General features: G+C 34.8%; 1 protein-coding gene across 2 annotated transcripts; it reads right to left on the bottom strand.

Moving 5' to 3' along the window:
* Positions 1-516: 516 nt before the first annotated feature.
* On the bottom strand, positions 517-17,843 carry LOC111638853. 2 transcript variants are annotated; one of them, XM_023384615.1, is made up of 7 exons: positions 17,402-17,843; positions 16,947-17,296; positions 15,592-15,804; positions 6,006-6,080; positions 5,205-5,327; positions 4,976-5,103; positions 517-1,422 (listed from the first exon to the last, which is right to left on the bottom strand). In XM_023384615.1, exons 2-7 carry the CDS (start codon positions 17,194-17,196, stop codon positions 1,213-1,215), a joined length of 999 nt encoding a protein of 332 aa, XP_023240383.1. In that variant the 5' UTR covers positions 17,197-17,296; positions 17,402-17,843; the 3' UTR covers positions 517-1,212. The 2 variants fall into 2 exon arrangements, with proteins under 2 accessions (XP_023240383.1, XP_023240382.1); XM_023384614.1 differs by having other exon boundaries at positions 16,947-17,196; positions 17,402-17,841.
* Positions 17,844-19,644: the final 1,801 nt, after the last annotated feature.

Below are 19,644 nucleotides of genomic sequence, written 5' to 3'. Positions count from 1 at the left end.
TTTNGCATAAACCGCAAAATTAATACAATAAACGTCCATGATCTGTTCCACCAATCATCTCTTTTCACCTTGACAATTGACTGAGACGATTGGCTCAGTCTGTCGTCGATGCTCAATGTCATCTTAATTTTGCTGCTTGAATGCATCGACCGTAACACCACCGCACAATTTTTTGATCGACTGATCCAGAATCAAAGATATTGAAGCAGAAAATCAACGCTTTTCCACCTCGGCCATTCGATTATCTATAATAATGTTACTGTTTATATCATCATCAGCTGTTTATTCGACTTATTTCCATCACGTATATTTCGAATAAACGAATCTTAAGATATTTTAGAAGAAATAGTTTATCAGTGGTTTATTTAATTAAAGAGAAAAATATTTCTGCACTCGCCAGTTATTTGGTCACAACGATCTATCATTGAATTAATGACATTATTTTATGAATACATTATAATAATGCCATTATTTGTGCACTTATTTAAAAAAATAATTTCGTCTTTAAAACACTTCTAAACTTTTTCATTATTTTTTAATATTTCGAATCTCTAAGAAACTACATCAAAAATGGCGACCGATTATCAGGGCCGAATAGTTTTAGCCCCTGAGACAAACCGTCCCTGATTCAATTTTAATTACAAAAACATTCCATGGGTTCATTTTGGTGCCCTCAAGGTTGGGGCGCGGGGCACGTGCACATCTTTCCCCCTTAGTTACTCCACTTGCCAATGAGAATGCAGAAAATTTGTCAAATCATATTGAGTGGGTGCTACGATCGACCTAAGACTGGAAAATAAATTTAGGATACAGGAAAAAACCTTCAATACAGATTTATGGATAAATTGTATAAGGGACATTCGTGTTATTATCGACACTCTTATACAGCGCCGAATATTTACAAGATCACAAAGACTATTTTTTGATGGACGAAAACCTTAGTATTAGCATAAATGCAAATGATTTATATGTACAATATACAAACAAAACTACCATTAAGTAAGTAAAAAAAATATTTTAAATAAAATAATTTGGCTACGTAATTAAATAAATAGGTGCAAATCTTATCAAATGGCTTTGTGTATGCAAAAATGGCTATTTTACTATTATGAATTTTACTTTGAACTGAGTTTTGTTTTTTCTTTAAGAATGTTACCTAAATGTAATGTAGATTATTGCTCCGAGTGACTAATATATGAAAAATCCTGGACATCAAGGAGAAGGCTGGAGGAGGAACTGTTCTATGCAACGATCGGCATTACATACTGATGTCAGAGATCTCTGTGAGATTCCAGTCTGACGAAGAGACAGTAGTAGTAGTCTTCCGGTGGCCTGGCAAGGAACGTCACCTTCACATACCGAGCGAATACCATACAAGAATCCCGTGTCGCAGTCGTCGAGTTGAAGTCCATTATTTTTACCCTAAAAAAAGTTATAAAATTCATCAATAACTTCATTATTTTTCACTAAAAATATTGAAAAAAATTGACACCCCTCTATCTCAACATCCCCTTGATCTATAAACACCAAAATTTAATAGCATCAATGCCCCTAAACACAAGCTTGGCAAATTTGAAATGATTCAATATGTTTTGTATGCATAACAGGGAGGAAAGTAAATGATAGAATCACACTACTTAAAACAATTTGAAATAAAGCAAGCTCAAACAACAAAGCAACATACGAATTCAGTTTATTGATGTTGATATTCTTAAATATAGAAGTAAATAATCAACACTGTTTAATAAACTCTAGTAAAATTACAAAATTAAAATCCCTGTATTAAAATGTCCCACATTATATTTTAATACAAAAATCTACGTTGATGTGGTCTTTTTATTGTAACATTTATAATTTTACTATTATGTAAATTATTATTGAGGTAGTTCAGACAGAAGCTGACTATAGGGAAGATAAAAATCTAACTCCAGTAGTAGTCTAGAAGTAAAGTCTTATTATGAAGTACAGGCTTCAGTCTTTGTGGAACTTTTTTATTGTCCTTTAAAATACAGTATTTGTATTAAAATTTAATATCTAAACTTAAGAATATAACAGACTGAGTTTGTGTGTTAATTGTTATTCAAAATTAAAATTAATTTAAATACTGCTTAATTAAAATTGTGTAGACTTTGAAGCAGAACAAATGTTTTAAGTGTCTAATAAATCCATTTTCAAGATACAAACTTAACCTCATAAAGGGTGCATTATGATATGTATATCAGAAAGAGAATTAATTAAAAAATGAAAATAAGTCTTTCACACTTCATTCTATCATTTTTATTTTTAATTTATTCTCTTTCTGTATATTTCTTATACTTTATGTATCATGCACATAGTAATTTCTTTTATTTTTTTACAATTTAATAAAGAAAGGAATTATGTAAATATAAAGTTTTACTTCTGATTTACTTTCGGTTCATGTCACGTCAATAATAATGCTTTAGTTCAATAGCATTTATATCTTTAGTAGTTCTTTCTCTCCTACGATTAGATCTAACACCATGAATTTTATTTGCTTGTAAACTTACATACAATCACAATAAAAAAAAAAAAACAACTCTAACACTGCAATGGTGTTATAAAGCCTTTTGCAATTCATTTTCCACCTGTAAAATGGGAAATAATATTGCAAGCTTGAGTATGACTTTTTCTAAAAATAATATGTTCCATTTTATATTATTATCCTAATCAAGAAATTGCATAGATTGTAATCATTTGTAATTTCATTATTGCTCAACAACTTTTCTTTTGTTTCATTACGTATTTTCTTTGTTTAATTGAACATTTTATTCATGATAATCACTGACTAAAAATTAAAAATAGTAAATGAAGAATAAAAAAAACAGTGTCTAAAAAAATATTCAGAGAATAATGTCAACTTTTTCTAAAAACATTATAAAATATTTGTTATGGCTTCCAATCTGTGCAGAGTTAAAAAGAGTAAAGAAACAATTAAATTTCTTTATAGCTAACTTTATAAAATGTTAGCTTCAGAATAAATTTTTATAGAATTTGAAATGTGTTTTTGATACTTATTAAAATTTATATCTTGAAAATAAATTTATAATAATCTGAAAACATTTTGTCTAATCACCTTACCAATAGGAAGATTATTATTCAAGAGTAAAAACTAAAGTGATACAGAAGTAATTTTACAATGCTTTTAAATAAAATCTGTGGTACACATAGAAAAGGATAATTATTTTATAAATTAAGTACAATAAAGTACTGCAAATCTGGAGGGTAGACAAGAAGTCTACACGAAAGGTTGACTATACCTCTATACATACTATATGTTTCTAAATTCAACACTTATATCACCGGTGAGTTTGCCGTTAAATGATCTGACGTCACATTTTGTAGAATAAAGAAACGTTTCCGTTGAAAGGGCACTTTTCATGATGGCTGACTTAAATAAGGAGAAGACAACAATTGTGACTGTTTTGCTAAAATAACTCACTTAACCACTATTTGAATGAACCTTTCTCTATCATTTTCTTCTATACTGGGTCTTTTTTTAATAATTTGAATTTCTTGAATTTATATATATCATTAGGAAGACTTAAAGCGGGCCAAATATCTGTTGTAATCAATTTTGGACAAATTTGTAGAGGTAGTGTGTTTCTGAAAAAAAGCTTAATATTTCAATATTGACCAAATTATCCAACATAATCATGCAATCACATGTTTTATCATATACAGATCGTTCATCAATCTGTCCGCTATTACAGCATCCACAGCAACAGCAAATCGATAGTTTCTATAAGTGAAATTTACTTGTTTCACGAATGCTGCCATGTTAGTTTATTGAATACTCAACGGTCTTTTGTGTCATTGAGACTGTTGAGCTCAATGGTGGAACAGCACTGACATCATTAATTTCAACGGTCCATTTAGAAATGTTTTCTCACTGTTGAGTCAACCGTTGAATATAGAAATGTACAGATTGTATCTAAGTCAGTAAACATATTTGTTTATGACTTATAATCAAAATTCCAATCAGAGTTTGAGTTCAAGTATTCCTTCACATTTGAATTTGTAACATTCAACAACTACAGTGCAGCTGTTTATTAATTAAGCCTTCGGTTTATTCAAAATTTATTATGTTTAATTAAATATAGCAGTTGTCGTACTTCCCATGACATGGTTCAGACAGTTTAGTAACCTGCTGATTGTAATATAATTCCAAAACATTTTTGTATAAGTTGCAATTATGGATAAGAGAATTCTCAGACAGAACTTTATCTACAGATGAAAAAATAATTTTCTTCTAGTCATACCAAAAAAGTAAGCACATTGAATATACTGTGTTGCCATATATTTTTATATTATATTTTGTTATAATTTATACTATGTAGAATTTACAGATTTCTTTTTCTTTCTCTTTTGTCTTGCTGGTTTACTGTCTACAGTGGTAATAACTTCAGTGAGAGTGGAGATGGAGATATACATACAGAAGATATAAGTAAAAATGAAAAGGAAAGAGCAAAGAATTCCAGATAAGGTTATTTTTTAAACATGCAGATCAGAAAGATGATAACCAGAACTTAGTGATGTTGAGAAATGAATAATGAAAAGAGAACAAAATTAAGTTTTAGAGGATTTGCCAATGGAAAGAAAAATTGCCTGACACTGTACTGTTTCAGCTTTATGTGAATAAAAGCCCTGATATCAACCTGATTCGCCATTTGGGGCCAGATATATCTCTCTCTTGATTGATTTTCATGTAACCATATAATTTAATTAAACATTTGTTTTGAGATGATTAAGCTTAGGCATAATCATTTACAATTTTAAACACTGTTTTTGCTATAATGGACTGTTCGGAAATTACCGTGAATCACAGCATACCACTCTACACTTTAAACTGAATACAATGTCTTCTCATTCAGTGATACACAAGTTTTACTTTCATATTTAAGTTTGCATTATAATTTAAAAATATAGAGTGTGATTATAATAAGTTAGAACTTACACATGAATAACAAATTTCTAGCCAATTGCAAGCCCTTAGAAGAATATTTTTTAGATTTCCTTCTGGCATAATTCCCCCTAAAGCAGCACACTCCTTGGCTATTAAGTAAAGTGGTGGACATTCTTGATCTGAAAATTATATTAATTAAAATTTATGAAAATGATATTCAAAACTCAGATTTTAACCATTACAAAAAGAAAACTCCAAAAACAATTATTATATATTTTACCATATTTCTCTTCATTGAAAAACTTCCATTTTCCAAATGGTAAGTCAGAGTTCGAAACAGGACGAGCACTAAAACCTGGCAATGGACGGAATCCAGCATTCTGAGGCTGAACAAATCTCGTTTCTAAATAATAATAAATGAATTATTAATCTGTAATTTATTATAATTGAATCAATGGTATGATCTAATCAACAAAAATACTGTAAAACAGAAAGCTGACATATGAATTTCAAATACAGTAGAACCTCGAAAACTCGGCCCTCGATAACCTGGCACTCCGGATAACTCGTCCACACCCTGGCAGGGCAAAAAAATCCTTAGTTAATTAATTTTCATTATAGACAGCTTTATAAAAGTATAAAAGCTCTCATAAAGTATTTTTCTGAGGTCTGTCTTATCAGGTAAATTACTGTACACAGTGTATTCATTAATTTTCATTTTCATGTAGTAAAGGCTCTATGCCTTCATAAAGGACGTACTTTTCCTTTGTTTAAGGGTATTTGGGCAGTTTATTCTCTGTTATATTCTCAAGTAAACAATACATACAAGTACAGTACAGTATTTTCTGAGGAAACACTCGTACTTATTTTTTTTAACCCCATTCCCGATAACCCGGCATTTTCACAAACTCGGCCACCCTTCGGTCCACATTAGGCCGAGTTTACGAGGTTCTACTGTAATATTGAAGAAAAAATTCAATAGAAAATCATATAATAAATAAATGTAATATGACAATGATAATATTGATGTTCAATGTTATAACGTACCAATAATAATAATTTTTATACATGATATGTTTACCTTCATCATTATATTCATTCCACAAATCTTCGTTATCATCTGAATTGATATGCGCAGTTATAGATTTCTTTAAAACTAAAAATTGATAATATAAAATATTAGATTTCAATAACACATCCAATGCATAATGATGATCTTAATATTTACAAGTAAAATTATGTTATATCATTTTAATAATTATTTTTTACTTGTATTTGTACTTAAGATAACTAAAATAATAAACTTCTTGTAACATTAATACTACTAAGAATAATTAGAAGCTATTATTCTAAGTTCTGTATAATTTACTCGGAATGTCATATGCCTCTGCAGAATTACTTTATCTTACTTTTACTTAACTGCTGATATTTAAGAATATGTTGCAGCTACTATAAAGGTTTATGAAATGTCTTTGGTGCAAAATTACTGTTTAATTCAAAAATATTACTTAACTATGGTGTTTTGTGGCATTACAAATGCAAATTTAGTTAGAAAATCATTAAGTAATCAAGTATGTTACTAAATTTATGTATTTTAGTGATAATTTGCATTTTGTATCAGTCCCTGAGATGGCTTCAAAAGTACAGTACCTGACATTGAAAGTGCGAATGCACGACAATGAAGTGAAAGCAATATTGAAGTGGAAAAAAATTGAATATTTTATGAAAGCTACTTCACTAGTTTATTTAATTAAATACAACATTAAATACTAAGCATTTTAGATCTTAAAAAATACTCCATTTACTTGTAACCATTGCTCTTCTGTTTGAGTTACAATTGCAAAAGGAATCCATCTTTCTTTGAACAGGATATTTTCCTGTATGTTTGTATAAAAGAGTGGTTCTTGGTTATATGATTTGGCTGGATACTGAATATCCTGACTTTACAGCTTCTAGTGCTTTGGTCATGTCTTCCTCACTGTATTTTATTACTTTTGATGTCATCCTTGCTCAATTAGAAATAAAACAATGAATGACCCTTATGATGATGTTTTGGCATAGTAGCTGACATTTAAGGGTAAAGTTAATGTAATGACGTACATTGAGCAAAATTAAAGTGTCAATCACTACTATATATTTTAGAATTTAAGTAAAACAACACTTTTAATATGTAAATATGTTGTAAATACAATTCTTGTAGAAATAATTAGAGATTAACGTGAATATATTTTGGTACTAAAACTTGATGTCCACACTACTGACAAGATAACACATGATAAAATTAACAAGTTTTTAACATATAAATTTAAATATAGAATTCCCAAGTACTGGTATATAATTTTTAATTATTCAAAATAAAAAAAAAGACACTCCTACATTATAAGTAAGGTATTTGATCAAACACATTTGATTTGCACAAGAATCACAAAATTAACTACAATATATCAGTATGTGACAATTTTGCAGTCAGGTATTAATTAAGTAAATGAAAAAATAATAGCCCCAATGCCCGAATTAAAATAACTTAATAAGTAATATAACTACCAAATTATTATTAAATAATGTTCAAAATATCATTTTTAAAATATTTATGTATAAAAAAGAAATATTTTTTCATTCCAGCAGCAGTGTGAGTTTTAAAACAACAGCTTAGCTTATCTGTTAAGATAGCATTTCTCAACCTGTAGTCTGTGAACCACGTATAGTCTGTGTTGGTGAAACAAGTAGTCTGCGGACAGACTTAAATCAATATATTAAAACTATGTTCAAAGATGATTCACTTTTCAGATAAAGTTTACTTCCAATTTCATTAATTGTTTCCATATGTATTTAAGCCTTCATAACAATGGTCTGTAGAATTTTCAGACACTTCACTTGTCCTTGGGCTTTACTTGCTACACTTTATAATTGCAAACAGCTATATTTCAAATAGTTTGCATTCTCAAAGTGCTTCTCCTCTCTCTTGTATCGGGTTAACACAAAAAATATAAAAGGAAGAAAAATTAAAATATATAGATAACATGAAAAGTATTGTACAATCAGTAGCAATATTTTCAATGCAGTTTTTGTACATAGGTATTACATGTGACAGGCATAAAAATTTTCCACATTTATTACATTTATACTGTGTATATCATTTTTTGCTCTTCCACATTCTGTACATCTTCCTCTTTTTTTCTGTGTTTCTACTGAAGTTTCAGATGAGCTGGGTGATGGACGTATCCTTTCGGCTCTTTCTCTTATATCTTTTGGAAGGCAGTACATATGTTTTCTTCTCTCGATCTGTTTGAACATTAGTTCCATTCCCAATTGCTTTAAGAAACCTTTTCTGCTTGTATCTTTTATAGTTTTCTAAATAAAATTAAATATTATTACTGTGGTGTATAATGTGTGCATTATACATCACAATAGATGTTGCTTTTTTAGCATCACCTATGGGACCAGGAAGATGTGTTAATGTGTTACTATGTCATGCTGTTTGTTTTTCCTAGGATGTGTTGGATGTGGTGTATAATGTGTGCATCATACACCACAGTAATAATATTTAATTTTATTTAAAATAACCATTAACAATGACAATGACAATACAATAAGAATGACATACAAAATAACCATTGTCCATCTTCTTGTGTTCCTTTGAATGTTATAATTTGAAGTAATTGATCTAATGTATCTACTCTTCCTTTGGTCAAGTTATATAGTTATATAATGCAACTATTACAGGTTTTTTTATGATCACCTGTAGTATTGTCAATAGTGTCGTTATGATGAAAGGAAGATAAAAACAACACATTTTTGATTTTTTTTCAGTACATAAGAGACTGGTTAAATCTTTTGAAAATTCAAATAGGCTACTATAGACTTTTCTACCCCTTCTATCTGTAAATTGAAAAAAAAGTTTGCATTTGTTTTCCCTTATTGTTCCTACCATTGTAATTCTATCCTGTAACAAATCTGAGACTAAGCTATAACTGGTAAACCAATTAGCGACTGTCAAATTCCTCCGACTTTGCTATGGGTCTTATTCACTGTTTTATGATTTGATCTGATGAATTTAAACAGAATACTGACCCTCTGGTCGTTTTCCACAGTGATTTCTAAATTATAACTGTAATACATTTGTGTATCCACTAACATAAAAATTTTAATGCATATCCGTTAGGTTTCTTCGACACATATTGTCAAAATCTGCATCGCCCCTTAAATCCTTCTAATTTCTCATCTATCGTACAGCATTCTGACATCGAATAATTTTTCTTGCAGATTTTACAAATATGTCCAACATATCTTTCATTGCAGCCAACTTGTCAGTTTTAATGCGCTCCTTTTTAAAATTTTTATTGTCGAATCATAAGTTGCACAATAGAAATCTAAATATTTTTTCACTCATTACAGTTCTAACAATTTTGAGGCCAGTTCCATCCACTGTCCACATTTCATCGGGATTGCAGCAATTTAGTTTTTTTACAACCTGCTACATATAAAATTCCGTTAAGTGCTTTTACTTCAACTAAATCGGTTAGGTTTGTGTCTCTTCCCCTTTCATAATTTGGTTGTATTCTTTTAATTTGTTCATTTGTAAATTTGACTAACATTTCTAAAATATCCTTTCCTATAAATAAAAATTCCAAAAATTGCATTTTTAGCATCACCTATGGGACCAGGAAGATGTGTAACTATGTCATGCTGCTTCTTTTTCCTAGGATGTGCTGGAATTTTATTCCAGCAGGTTATAGCATCATGCCCTATATAAAACATGCTCTCATCTTGTTGAGATGTTAAAGTATCAATTTTTGTTCCTCTTCAAGCTATTCTTCCTGTTCTGTGTTGGTGTTTTCCTCTCGTTTAACAGTTATTGGGTTCACCTTTAGATGATTTGTTGTCATAGAGAATTCTTTCCATATCCATGTCTGAAAAAAGTAAAAAGCACGCATGCTCCATTTTGATAAAGTTGATAACGTAAACTACACTTTCCTACCAACTATGAATCTGTAACTAAATATCTCGATTCCTAACTATAGGATTGAAGCCTAATGCTGATTGAACGTTTCGACCGTTCTAACAAAAGTACAGATACAAACGAAGTACAGTATGTCATCTTATATATGATTTTCTGACCACCAGGTGTCTAAAGGGGGTTTATCACATGGGATCACACAGAAGTCACGTGACTTTTTCTCAGGCTCATTTTTCCCTTGAAAAGTTCAAGTTTTCCAATGTTTTCGGGGCGTGAAAAATGCAACTAATAACGTTTCGATTGCACACCAAGTTTACTTGCAAAAAAGATGAAAAAGGACTGGTGTATCACGCACACCATGTGACTATTTTGGTACGAAAAATTTGGGAAAAAACTTTGTTTTTGGGCTGCAATTTGAAAAACTTGTAGACTTATAAATTCCTACTGTCGTCCATCTGTCTTCCCTTAATCTTGAGAAGATAGATAGATTTTTGGCTGTCTGTCTTTCCTTAACCTCATGAACGAAGTTACATAGATGTAATCCGAGACCAGATCTGGAAGGCTTAGAGGCATGAAGCCCCAAACAACCCTTGGATAAAAACACCAGCATGGAAAAAAACCCTTCAAACAATAACCCCTCATGTAAAAAAAAACCCCCAATCAACAAAACCTGAATACGTGTCAGTATCCCATAGAAAGTCCTAACGGTAGGCATCCCTCCTCGGCAGATCGCCCAAGTGTTGCATTGCCGTACAAAATAAACCAAAATCTCAAAGCAAATGCCATAACATTTTATTCAATATTCCAAATTCCTTCTCTTATAATTTCGATAAAAAGTAGCTACGAGACGTTAGCGCCCAAATCCATGATAACGGTCATGAAGAAAACTAAAACAAATGGAACTTTCAGGTTTTTCTCTCCTACGTTCTTCCATTGGAAATCTACTTTATAATAGCAAGGTGTGAACGTCGGTCTCAACCTTGCAAATATCTCTCTGTGCATACTTCAGAGTACACAAAATATTTTTATATGGAATTGCACTGATTTCTCTTTAATTTTGGTTCATTAAAAAGTAATATAATAGAATGTTTCAAAAGTTTAAAATTTCAAAAAATACACGATAGAAATCTCGTGTATAGCGTACGGAATTCCCTACTGAATCTAAAAGCGTCTGCGAAGACACCTCACACATCTTTTAATTAATTCACTTGATGAGTAAGTTTAAAAATAACGAAAGTATTGCCCTATCACTTTCCTATTTTCACTTCGCCTCGTTAATAATGGGAAATTATAATTAAAGTACAGTAGAGCATCGATTATTCGAAGCAATTCGGGACTGGTGTTATTAGGAAAACTGACCACGTGTGAAAAAATATATTAATCTATCCCATGTTGAAATTTTTCTCCGTTGAGTGTCGCTTCGCGTTAAATTTTCGTCGATGTTAAGCCTAACGAAATTTTTTTAAAAAAATAATAATCGTGGCTATTGTATCGTTGAAACTTATTTCTACTAGATTAACTTACGAAATATAATTATTTTTGTTTTTATATTTTTCAATATATTTATTTTGTTTGTGCAAAATAAAGAAATAATTTTTAACAATACAATATGGTCTCGCCGGTGCTGGAGTAGCCCAAGACATAGCCAAATATTGCAGCGCCACAGAACTAGCGGAAATTTGAAATTTCCGACTGGATCTCTTTCGGTTAACCGATGTTTCGGTTGATCGATATTCGGATAATCGATCTCCACTGTATTCCTTTTCCACGCGTTATATAGTTTAAACCAAATTTGGTATGGCGGCATTTCAGTGCACGCGGACATTTGCTTATTAAAAACGAGTACCAAAACTCGCCACTATGGCACATTCGGTGCTTTATTGTTCCGTGAAAGTTTCTTATATTCAAATTCCCCAAAATTACAAAACGATTTAAAATTATTTTTACAGAATTGCTAAATTGCCCAAAATTGCCTGAATATGGACACGTAATATCTATGGAACTCGCTCACCAGCGGCCGAGCAGATAAAATTACTGAACACTGATGGTCGCCAGTTCGCGCCTCACTAACGAGCTGGCCAAGTGGAAGTTTTCCGGGTTTTCTTCACGTGTTTAACACCTAAATACAGGCCAGTTTTCCACAGAAAGTTTCTCTGAGTTGCACTTTCCTTGGCAGATTGCCCATGTGAAGACCCAACCGAGGTCCGAATCATGTAAATCGCGATATTCCTATGATTAAATAATAACGATAGATTAATTATGAGAGGGAAAGGAAAATCCCATAATTTAAACAACGCGGCACAAAATGTAGACAACGAGTCTCGGATGACTCGAACACGTGTTAAACTAACTGTCAATGTCAGAATGAAAAGTTATAATTCAGAGACAAGTGGTCATATGCAGGTAGAACTTTGACCCCCGCTCTCATAAACAGTCAATCTAGGGAAACAATTTCTGAAAAGACGGAAAGATTTAAGAGAGATAAATCATTGCATATGATCGTTCGAGTACCCAGATGACAGAAATCGCGAGTAACGGAGTTAAATTATGAGCGCGAGTCTTGCAATTTTGTCAACAATCCCCGAGAACAATCGACAGAAAGGCGTCGAGCGGACACCTGGAATCGGACCTTTCTCGTGACCCGAATCGGTCTCGATTTTCCCCAAAACAAAAGAGAGACCAACCGGGAAGCGAGGAAGGGGACGAGGGGCCAATCAGAAGTCCGAATAGTGGGAGGAAAAACTATAAAAATCGGAAAATCAAGGTCAAGAGGGCTCTCCTCCGACTCCACGAAAGGTAGTGACTTCTATTGTGGTGTGTCGTCTCAAAAAAACTGTGGACTCCGCCGCTTCTATCTTCCGATCGTCCGCCTTGATCAACGACAGCATCTCGTCCGCCCCGGGGCTACGACCGACGCCGAAGTTCTCACACTCCGCATCTTCGAGGGAAGAATCTAGTGAAGGACTGTCGATTGCCGATGTAAGCATATATGTTAACAAATAAACGGCTTTCTTGTGTAAAACACTTGTCGTCATTTGCCTCCTCCGTCACCGCCCACATACAACCTTCCCTTAGGTCCATCCTGACGCGGGATTAATAGATCCCACCTAGGAGACGGCCACCTTACACAGGTGCCGTGAAATGGGTTTCAAGCCCCCTATCTCTCCCGGATCGGCCATCTTACACCCACATGTTGTATTGCCTTATATTCTCCCGATACTCTATTCCATAAAACCTTCTGCAGCAATATATATAAGCTGCACAATTGAATATTTCTCCAGTAAGACCGAAAAAATTAGTATTTTTAACAAAATATCACTCTCGGAAATAGAATATAGTCCCTTAAAATAATAAATATAACTTTTTATCTACATCAGCGCTGTCCAACTGGCGGCCCGCGGGCCGTATACGGCCCGCCAAATAATTTTTACGGCCCGCGAGTACATTTTGCTATGAATAAATTTATGTTACTAAATTATTATTATTAATGTTAAAATTATTTTACTACCGTGTTTCCCCGAAAATAAGACAGTGTCTTATATTAATTTTTGCTCTGAAAAATGCGCTAGGTCTTATTTTCAGGGAATGTCTTATTTTTTCCAGGAAGAAGAATTCACATTTATTATTGAACAAAAAAATTCCCAAGTCGAACTTAGACGAGAGTGACGTATATCCGGTGTGTCGAACTGTCACCTTTTTATAGCGTCAACATCGGACTCGCTGACCAATTAGTGCTTACTGAACCGTAGCACTATGCAAATGTCATGTTGTTTATCAACCTTCTTGGCCCCCGAAATGTTTGGTAAAGGAAATATGGCCCGCGGGCTATGGTAAGTTGGACAGCGCTGATCTACATGATTAAAAATACTGCAGAAATACTGGAAGATAATAAATAATAGCAATAACAATATAAATAAACTGCAGGTAAACACCACATGTCGGTGAGAACCTCACAGGTCGTCAGATAGATTTTATAAAAAGTAAAGTAGAATTCTCGAAATGTAGCCCAAATTATTTTAAAAGTGGCTTACAAGGTAGTAGTCTAGAGCCCTACATATATCTCAATCTGCTACTCGTAGCCCAATCTTGCAATTCCAAAACCCAGACATATTTTATGAGATAAGAAGAAACCCGAAAAAGTGTTACTGTAAAAGCACTAACGAACTAACGAGATTTCGAACTATCCGAGTTCGAATTAGCGAGGATTCCCTGTAGCTTTCTTTTTCTTCCCAAATTGTTTCGATGAAAAGAATGATGCTGACAAGTTATTCGAACTTTTAAGCTAATGGCAACCTCTTATTTAATTTTTTTTTTGTATTGGTGTGATTATTTCTATCTATTATCAAACACTACGAGATACTACGTGATATAGCCAATAGAACCCACATACAGAGAGGCTAACTGCGTGATTACACTCTATTTGCTGTTGTTGGCACGTGATCAAAATCCGCCATAGTTTAGCCAAATACAAGCTCCTTTTCAACCCCATAAAATTTTCGAGTATGGTCCGTCTCTCACCATCTGGTCGAACCCACGATGAGGTTGATAAGATGTCCAGAGAGTGGAGAGTGAAAAAAAATCACTTTTTTATGTTCTAAATATGATCTGAAATATGTTGTACACGTGATTTGTGAAATAAACGTAACTACTGAAATGAGCTGAAATCCCGGACGGGCCAAACAGCCCCAAAATTTTTTCTTGGGTAGTCCGTATGGATAAGTCAGGCTCCATTCTTCATACCGAACCCATAATGCGCTTGCTACAAAAGGCCCTATTAATGACGTTATACGAAATGACGTTAAATGATGAGTCGCTGTATTTTTACAAAATTACTATATATACATACAACATTTATCATCGTCACTGAAAATGCATAGAATTTAAATTTTAAGACATGGCATTACGTAAATTAAGAATCAAGTTTGGAATCGATTGAAGAACAGAGAGCACAGAACAGTAATACATAGAGATTTACTGTCTGTGCAACGAACAAGTTGAAGTCAGTCGACGCCATATTGGAAATCGTAAAGGTCGTTTATTCGAGTTCGAGATATATTATGTTTAATATATTAATTTGCAGTAAAAGTAGGATAAGTAACTCGAGATCATTCTACTTTAGGATTACCAATATGGTAGCCATTGGCTTCACTACAAAACCATTAGACTCCTTCTATCGGAACCGTCGAGAGCCTATTTGGGGCGCCCGAATAGAGCGGGCCCCGTTTGCCTGTTGACGGGATCTTTTAATCTTTTAAACAAATGAAATGCATAGAATGTTTCTTTATTAATGAAAATCGGCCTTAAAGAGTTTACTTTTTGTTAGTAAAAATAGCACTAGTTTTATAGGAATAGGAACCACTGCGGGCCCTTAAATTTACTCCGGAAACAAGAAAAATTCATTAGCTTCCCTCACCTTCTGTAGGGCCTGCTCTCTATTACTAATGTACGCTTGCTGTCGAATAAGAAACGATTCAAGCGAGTAATCAATGGCACATTAATAGATTCATAAAAACCAGGAAAATTTGAATTAGGGTACCCATGTACAGTGATTTTTCTTCTGAGGAATGTTTTAGGGAAATATTTTCTTATAAAAGATGGTTTTAGGGCCCCACCAACAGGCAATTGACCCTTTTATCCATAAAATAACACGGCATTACGAGTGATCCCTCAATTGTCGTTTCTATATCGAATACAATTTTAAAGGACTCACGCTTCCGGTTCCGCTGTTCCGAACTGTAGTCGTCGTCTAGGTCCTGCCTGGAGGACAACAATTCCGCTTCTCTCTTTCTTCTGCTGCTGGCGAAGGACTGGGCCAGAATGCGGTAATACTCGTTGCGGAAGAAGCTGTCGTAGTCTTCTCTGTCCTTAAAAATCGCCTCTTCTTTCTCCTCCCGTCCATTCTCTTCCGATCGACTCGTTTCGCCTTGAAGAAAGGTTGGAGGTTGATTGTTACGTTCCAATTTATCTTCCGTTCCAAAACTCTTTCCGTATTCTTCATCCGATACGTCACACACTCTTGAGACAATGGCTTCAAGATTGTGCAACGTATTCTCTACTCGAAGTCATGGCAAGAAGAATTCACATTTATTATTGAACAAAAAAATTCCNAGCCATTTGCAAAGAAAATAAATGCGTGGTTTTGTCGGAAGTTTGTGTATTGTTAATGGGAGGCCCATCAGTGCCGAAGTAGATAAAACCATTGAACACTGGTCGTGGGTTCGCACCTTTTCCGGGTTTTCTTCACGTTTATAACATCTAATTAAGGGCCAGTTTCCCATATAAGGTTCTTCCGAGATTTATCCCCCTCTTTGGCAGATCGCCCACGTGTCTCATGGCCATGCATCTCCAGTCAGAATACTGTCGTGAACCGATACTAATTTTTATTAATTAAACAGTCCAAATGAGAATACACGTACAGCACCTATTACTTCATTATATATATATATATAATAAAGTAATGTAATAGGTGCTGTACGTGTATTCTGTATTGAAAATGGAAGAAATTCTGCGCCCACGCGCGTTTCCGTGCCCTCACTTAGAGCATCATCGACTTAGAGAATATACTTTCGAGAATGTACACACTTCCAGGAATCTAAAATATTAAAATGGCGCCCAATTAAAAAAATCGGATAATAATAGTCTAATAATAATAAAATTTTAGGCGATTCGTTAGGTACTGTACCACAGCTTATCCTTCTGAAAAATGATCTTGCTTCTTAAAGACATTACTATCTTATAGGGCCTACTAATTACTTCTTCTATTATGTAAAGGTTCAATTCTTATATATATTTTTCCTCTTCATGTGATACCTTCCGTTCTTTTCACTTCCGAAAAATTTTTCAAAACTAATTGAAATTTCGGCATTTACGAAAAAATTCCTAGGTTCAACCGCCTAGATTCTCAGTTGCGCACTCAAGATTTAATCACGGAGGAAGCCGAATTAAACGTTATAAAAAGTTTTAATGCGAACTCAATAAAATTCTCCCCGTATGCGACCGCTAATTTACATGGGCCGGATGGCCGAGCGGTCAACATGAGGAGGAGGAGGAGGAAGAAGAACTCACCCGTCTGCCTCTTAGTCCGAACGAAGGAGGAGGAAGGAATTCTTTCGGGTTCCCTTAATGTCGACGTTCGTCCTCTGTGACGTTCCGTTCGACGAAACCGAAAAACTTCTGGAAAGGCCGTCCGCCGGTGATCTTTTCCGTCCTCTTTTTCGCGTTTTCCGGTCCAGGAAGGGTCTTCTTCTGCTACCCGGCAGCGGACGGTTCCCGCCAAGAGGCAGAAGAAAAGCAGAAAGAGAGCTTTGAGCCGCATCTGAAAGTACGACGATCGATCGTCAGCCGCTTCTTGTTCCAATTGCCGTCCGTCTTTTTCTCTAAATAATTAATTCTTCTCTCTGTGTCGGAATTACGCGCTCGAAAGAAAGAACGTTTAGTTTGGATTAAAAAGGAACATCCCGAAGGAAGAGAAATCTTCCGGAAAGGGAACGACCGCTCCCAAGAAACGGGGAGATACTTACCTCCGTTTTCGGAGGGACAGGGGATTCTCTCCCGTCTTTAGATGCGTCTACTCGAAGCGCCACTCTTCGGCCGTTTCGGGCGTCTTCCAACGATCGGCGCAGTCTCCGAAGCGGTAGCGGTTTCTTTTTCCGGCCGACGACCCTTGGAATGGATCTCTGTCTATTCGAACCGGAAATACGAACGACTCCGCCTTATTTCCTCGTTCAGACCGTACCCCCGACTCAGTACTTCCGGTCGACCCCCGTCCGGAGACGGAAGACGTACCGTCGGCCGATCGTCTGGCCGGACAGAGATCGATGAATCGATTTTTCGGTGCGGTGGCTCCGTCGGGGAGTTCGTCGCACGACGCTGCGGATACTCTGCGCCTCTTTTATCGAGACCGGCTAGCTACCGAAAGAGGGCGTCCTAAAAACGACATAGGTCCAGTCTCCGGAACGGGGCGGGCCCGATCCTATGACGTTACTGCGGGAGATGACGTCATACCACCAGTTCGATTTAACGTACCGCAATCCTGTTTGAATTCGAAAAACTAATCTATAATATATTTAATAAATTTATAAATAAATATTTTGCATTTTTAAAGTGTAGTATTGTGATAATGAACGTAGAATTTTACAAAAGCTATTATTATTTTTCTTCTTTTTATTCATACAACAGAAAGACGCAAAAAAACCTCTGTAAAGTAGTCGGAATGAAAACAATTCGAATTACAATTAGAGGTGCCAACTTCTCATTAGGAAAAGCGAGAGCCCACCAGTGGCCAAGCGGTCTTCTTACCCTAAACACTGGGGGTTCGCGCCTCGCTCGGACTGGCTGGTCACGTGGAGTTTTCCGGGTTTTCTTCACGTCTGTAACGCCTAAATAGGGACCAGTTTCCCTTAAAAAGATCTCTCGGAAGGCATCTCCCCTAGTCAGATCACCCACGTGTCACGTTACCATAACTTAACAAACAAACAGTTCTATCTGTACTATTTTCGTCGAGTTTCTATTGCTCCACTGTTTGAATCAATTCATCATAATGACAGGCCGAAAAATCGAAAGTTCTATTGTTTGGAATTTCATCTCCAATTGCTGCAATTATTAGTTTTTTTCCCAGAATTTATACAAACTGTGATGGCCCGAAGGCGTTCGTAAATTATGCGTTTTCTAAGAGTATTTTACGATGTGTGTTGTTTACTACGATTATAACTTCAGGGCTACAACCAGTCTTAAGGTACGTAATCAGTTTTATATCTAGAATTAAAGTTTTGTTTACATGTTTCGATTCTTAGACAGCCATTTGCAAAGAAAATAAATGCGTGGTTTTGTCGGAAGTTTGTGTATTGTTAATGGGAGGCCCATCAGTGCCGAAGTAGATAAAACCATTGAACACTGGTCGTGGGTTCGCACCTTTTCCGGGTTTTCTTCACGTTTATAACATCTAATTAAGGGCCAGTTTCTCATATAAGGTTCTTCCGAGATTTATCCCCCTCTTTGGCAGATCGCCCACGTGTCTCATGGCCATGCATCTCCAGTCAGAATACTGTCGTGAACCGATACTAATTTTTATTAATTAAACAGTCCAAATGAGAATACACGTACAGCACCTATTACATTACTTCTTTATATATATATAATAAAGTAATGTAATAGGTGCTGTACGTGTATTCTGTATTGAAAATGGAAGAAATTCTGCGCCCACGCGCGTTTCCGTGCCCTCACTTAGAGCATCATCGACTTAGAGAATATACTTTCGAGAATGTACACACTTCCAGGAATCTAAAATATTAAAATGGCGCCCAATTAAAAAAATCGGATAATAATAGTCTAATAATAATAAAATTTTAGGCGATTCGTTAGGTACTGTACCACAGCTTATCCTTCTGAAAAATGATCTTGCTTCTTAAAGACATTACTATCTTATAGGGCCTACTAATTACTTCTTCTATTATGTAAAGGTTCAATTCTTATATATATTTTTCCTCTTCATGTGATACCTTCCGTTCTTTTCACTTCCGAAAAATTTTTCAAAACTAATTGAAATTTCGGCATTTACGAAAAAATTCCTAGGTTCAACCGCCTAGATTCTCAGTTGCGCACTCAAGATTTAATCACGGAGGAAGCCGAATTAAACGTTATAAAAAGTTTTAATGCGAACTCAATAAAATTCTCCCCGTATGCGACCGCTAATTTACATGGGCCGGATGGCCGAGCGGTCAACATGGCAACCTACCGCTTTGGGAAACCCGGAATCGAATCCGGA

Source organism: Centruroides sculpturatus, unplaced genomic scaffold (genome assembly GCF_000671375.1).
Source record: "Centruroides sculpturatus isolate CEXI.00-Female unplaced genomic scaffold, Cexi_2.0 scaffold1109, whole genome shotgun sequence".
NCBI lineage: Eukaryota > Metazoa > Arthropoda > Arachnida > Scorpiones > Buthidae > Centruroides > Centruroides sculpturatus.
Note: the sequence above shows the minus strand (reverse complement) of the source record. Positions and strands in the feature narration are given on the sequence as shown.

What these genes read in the sequence shown, in the direction of transcription:
- LOC111638853 (XM_023384615.1), bottom strand. Translation starts at nt 17,196, where the DNA reads ATGCGGCTCAAAGCTCTCTTTCTGCTTTTCTTCTGCCTCTTGGCGGGA. An exon ending in GAATGAATATAATGATGAAG is followed by an intron (nt 5,328 to 6,005) that starts GTAAACATATCA and finishes ATTATTATTTAG; the next exon opens with AAACGAGATTTGTTCAGCCT. An exon ending in TAGAAATTTGTTATTCATGT is followed by an intron (nt 1,423 to 4,975) that starts GTAAGTTCTAAC and finishes AACTTTTTTTAG; the next exon opens with GGTAAAAATAATGGACTTCA.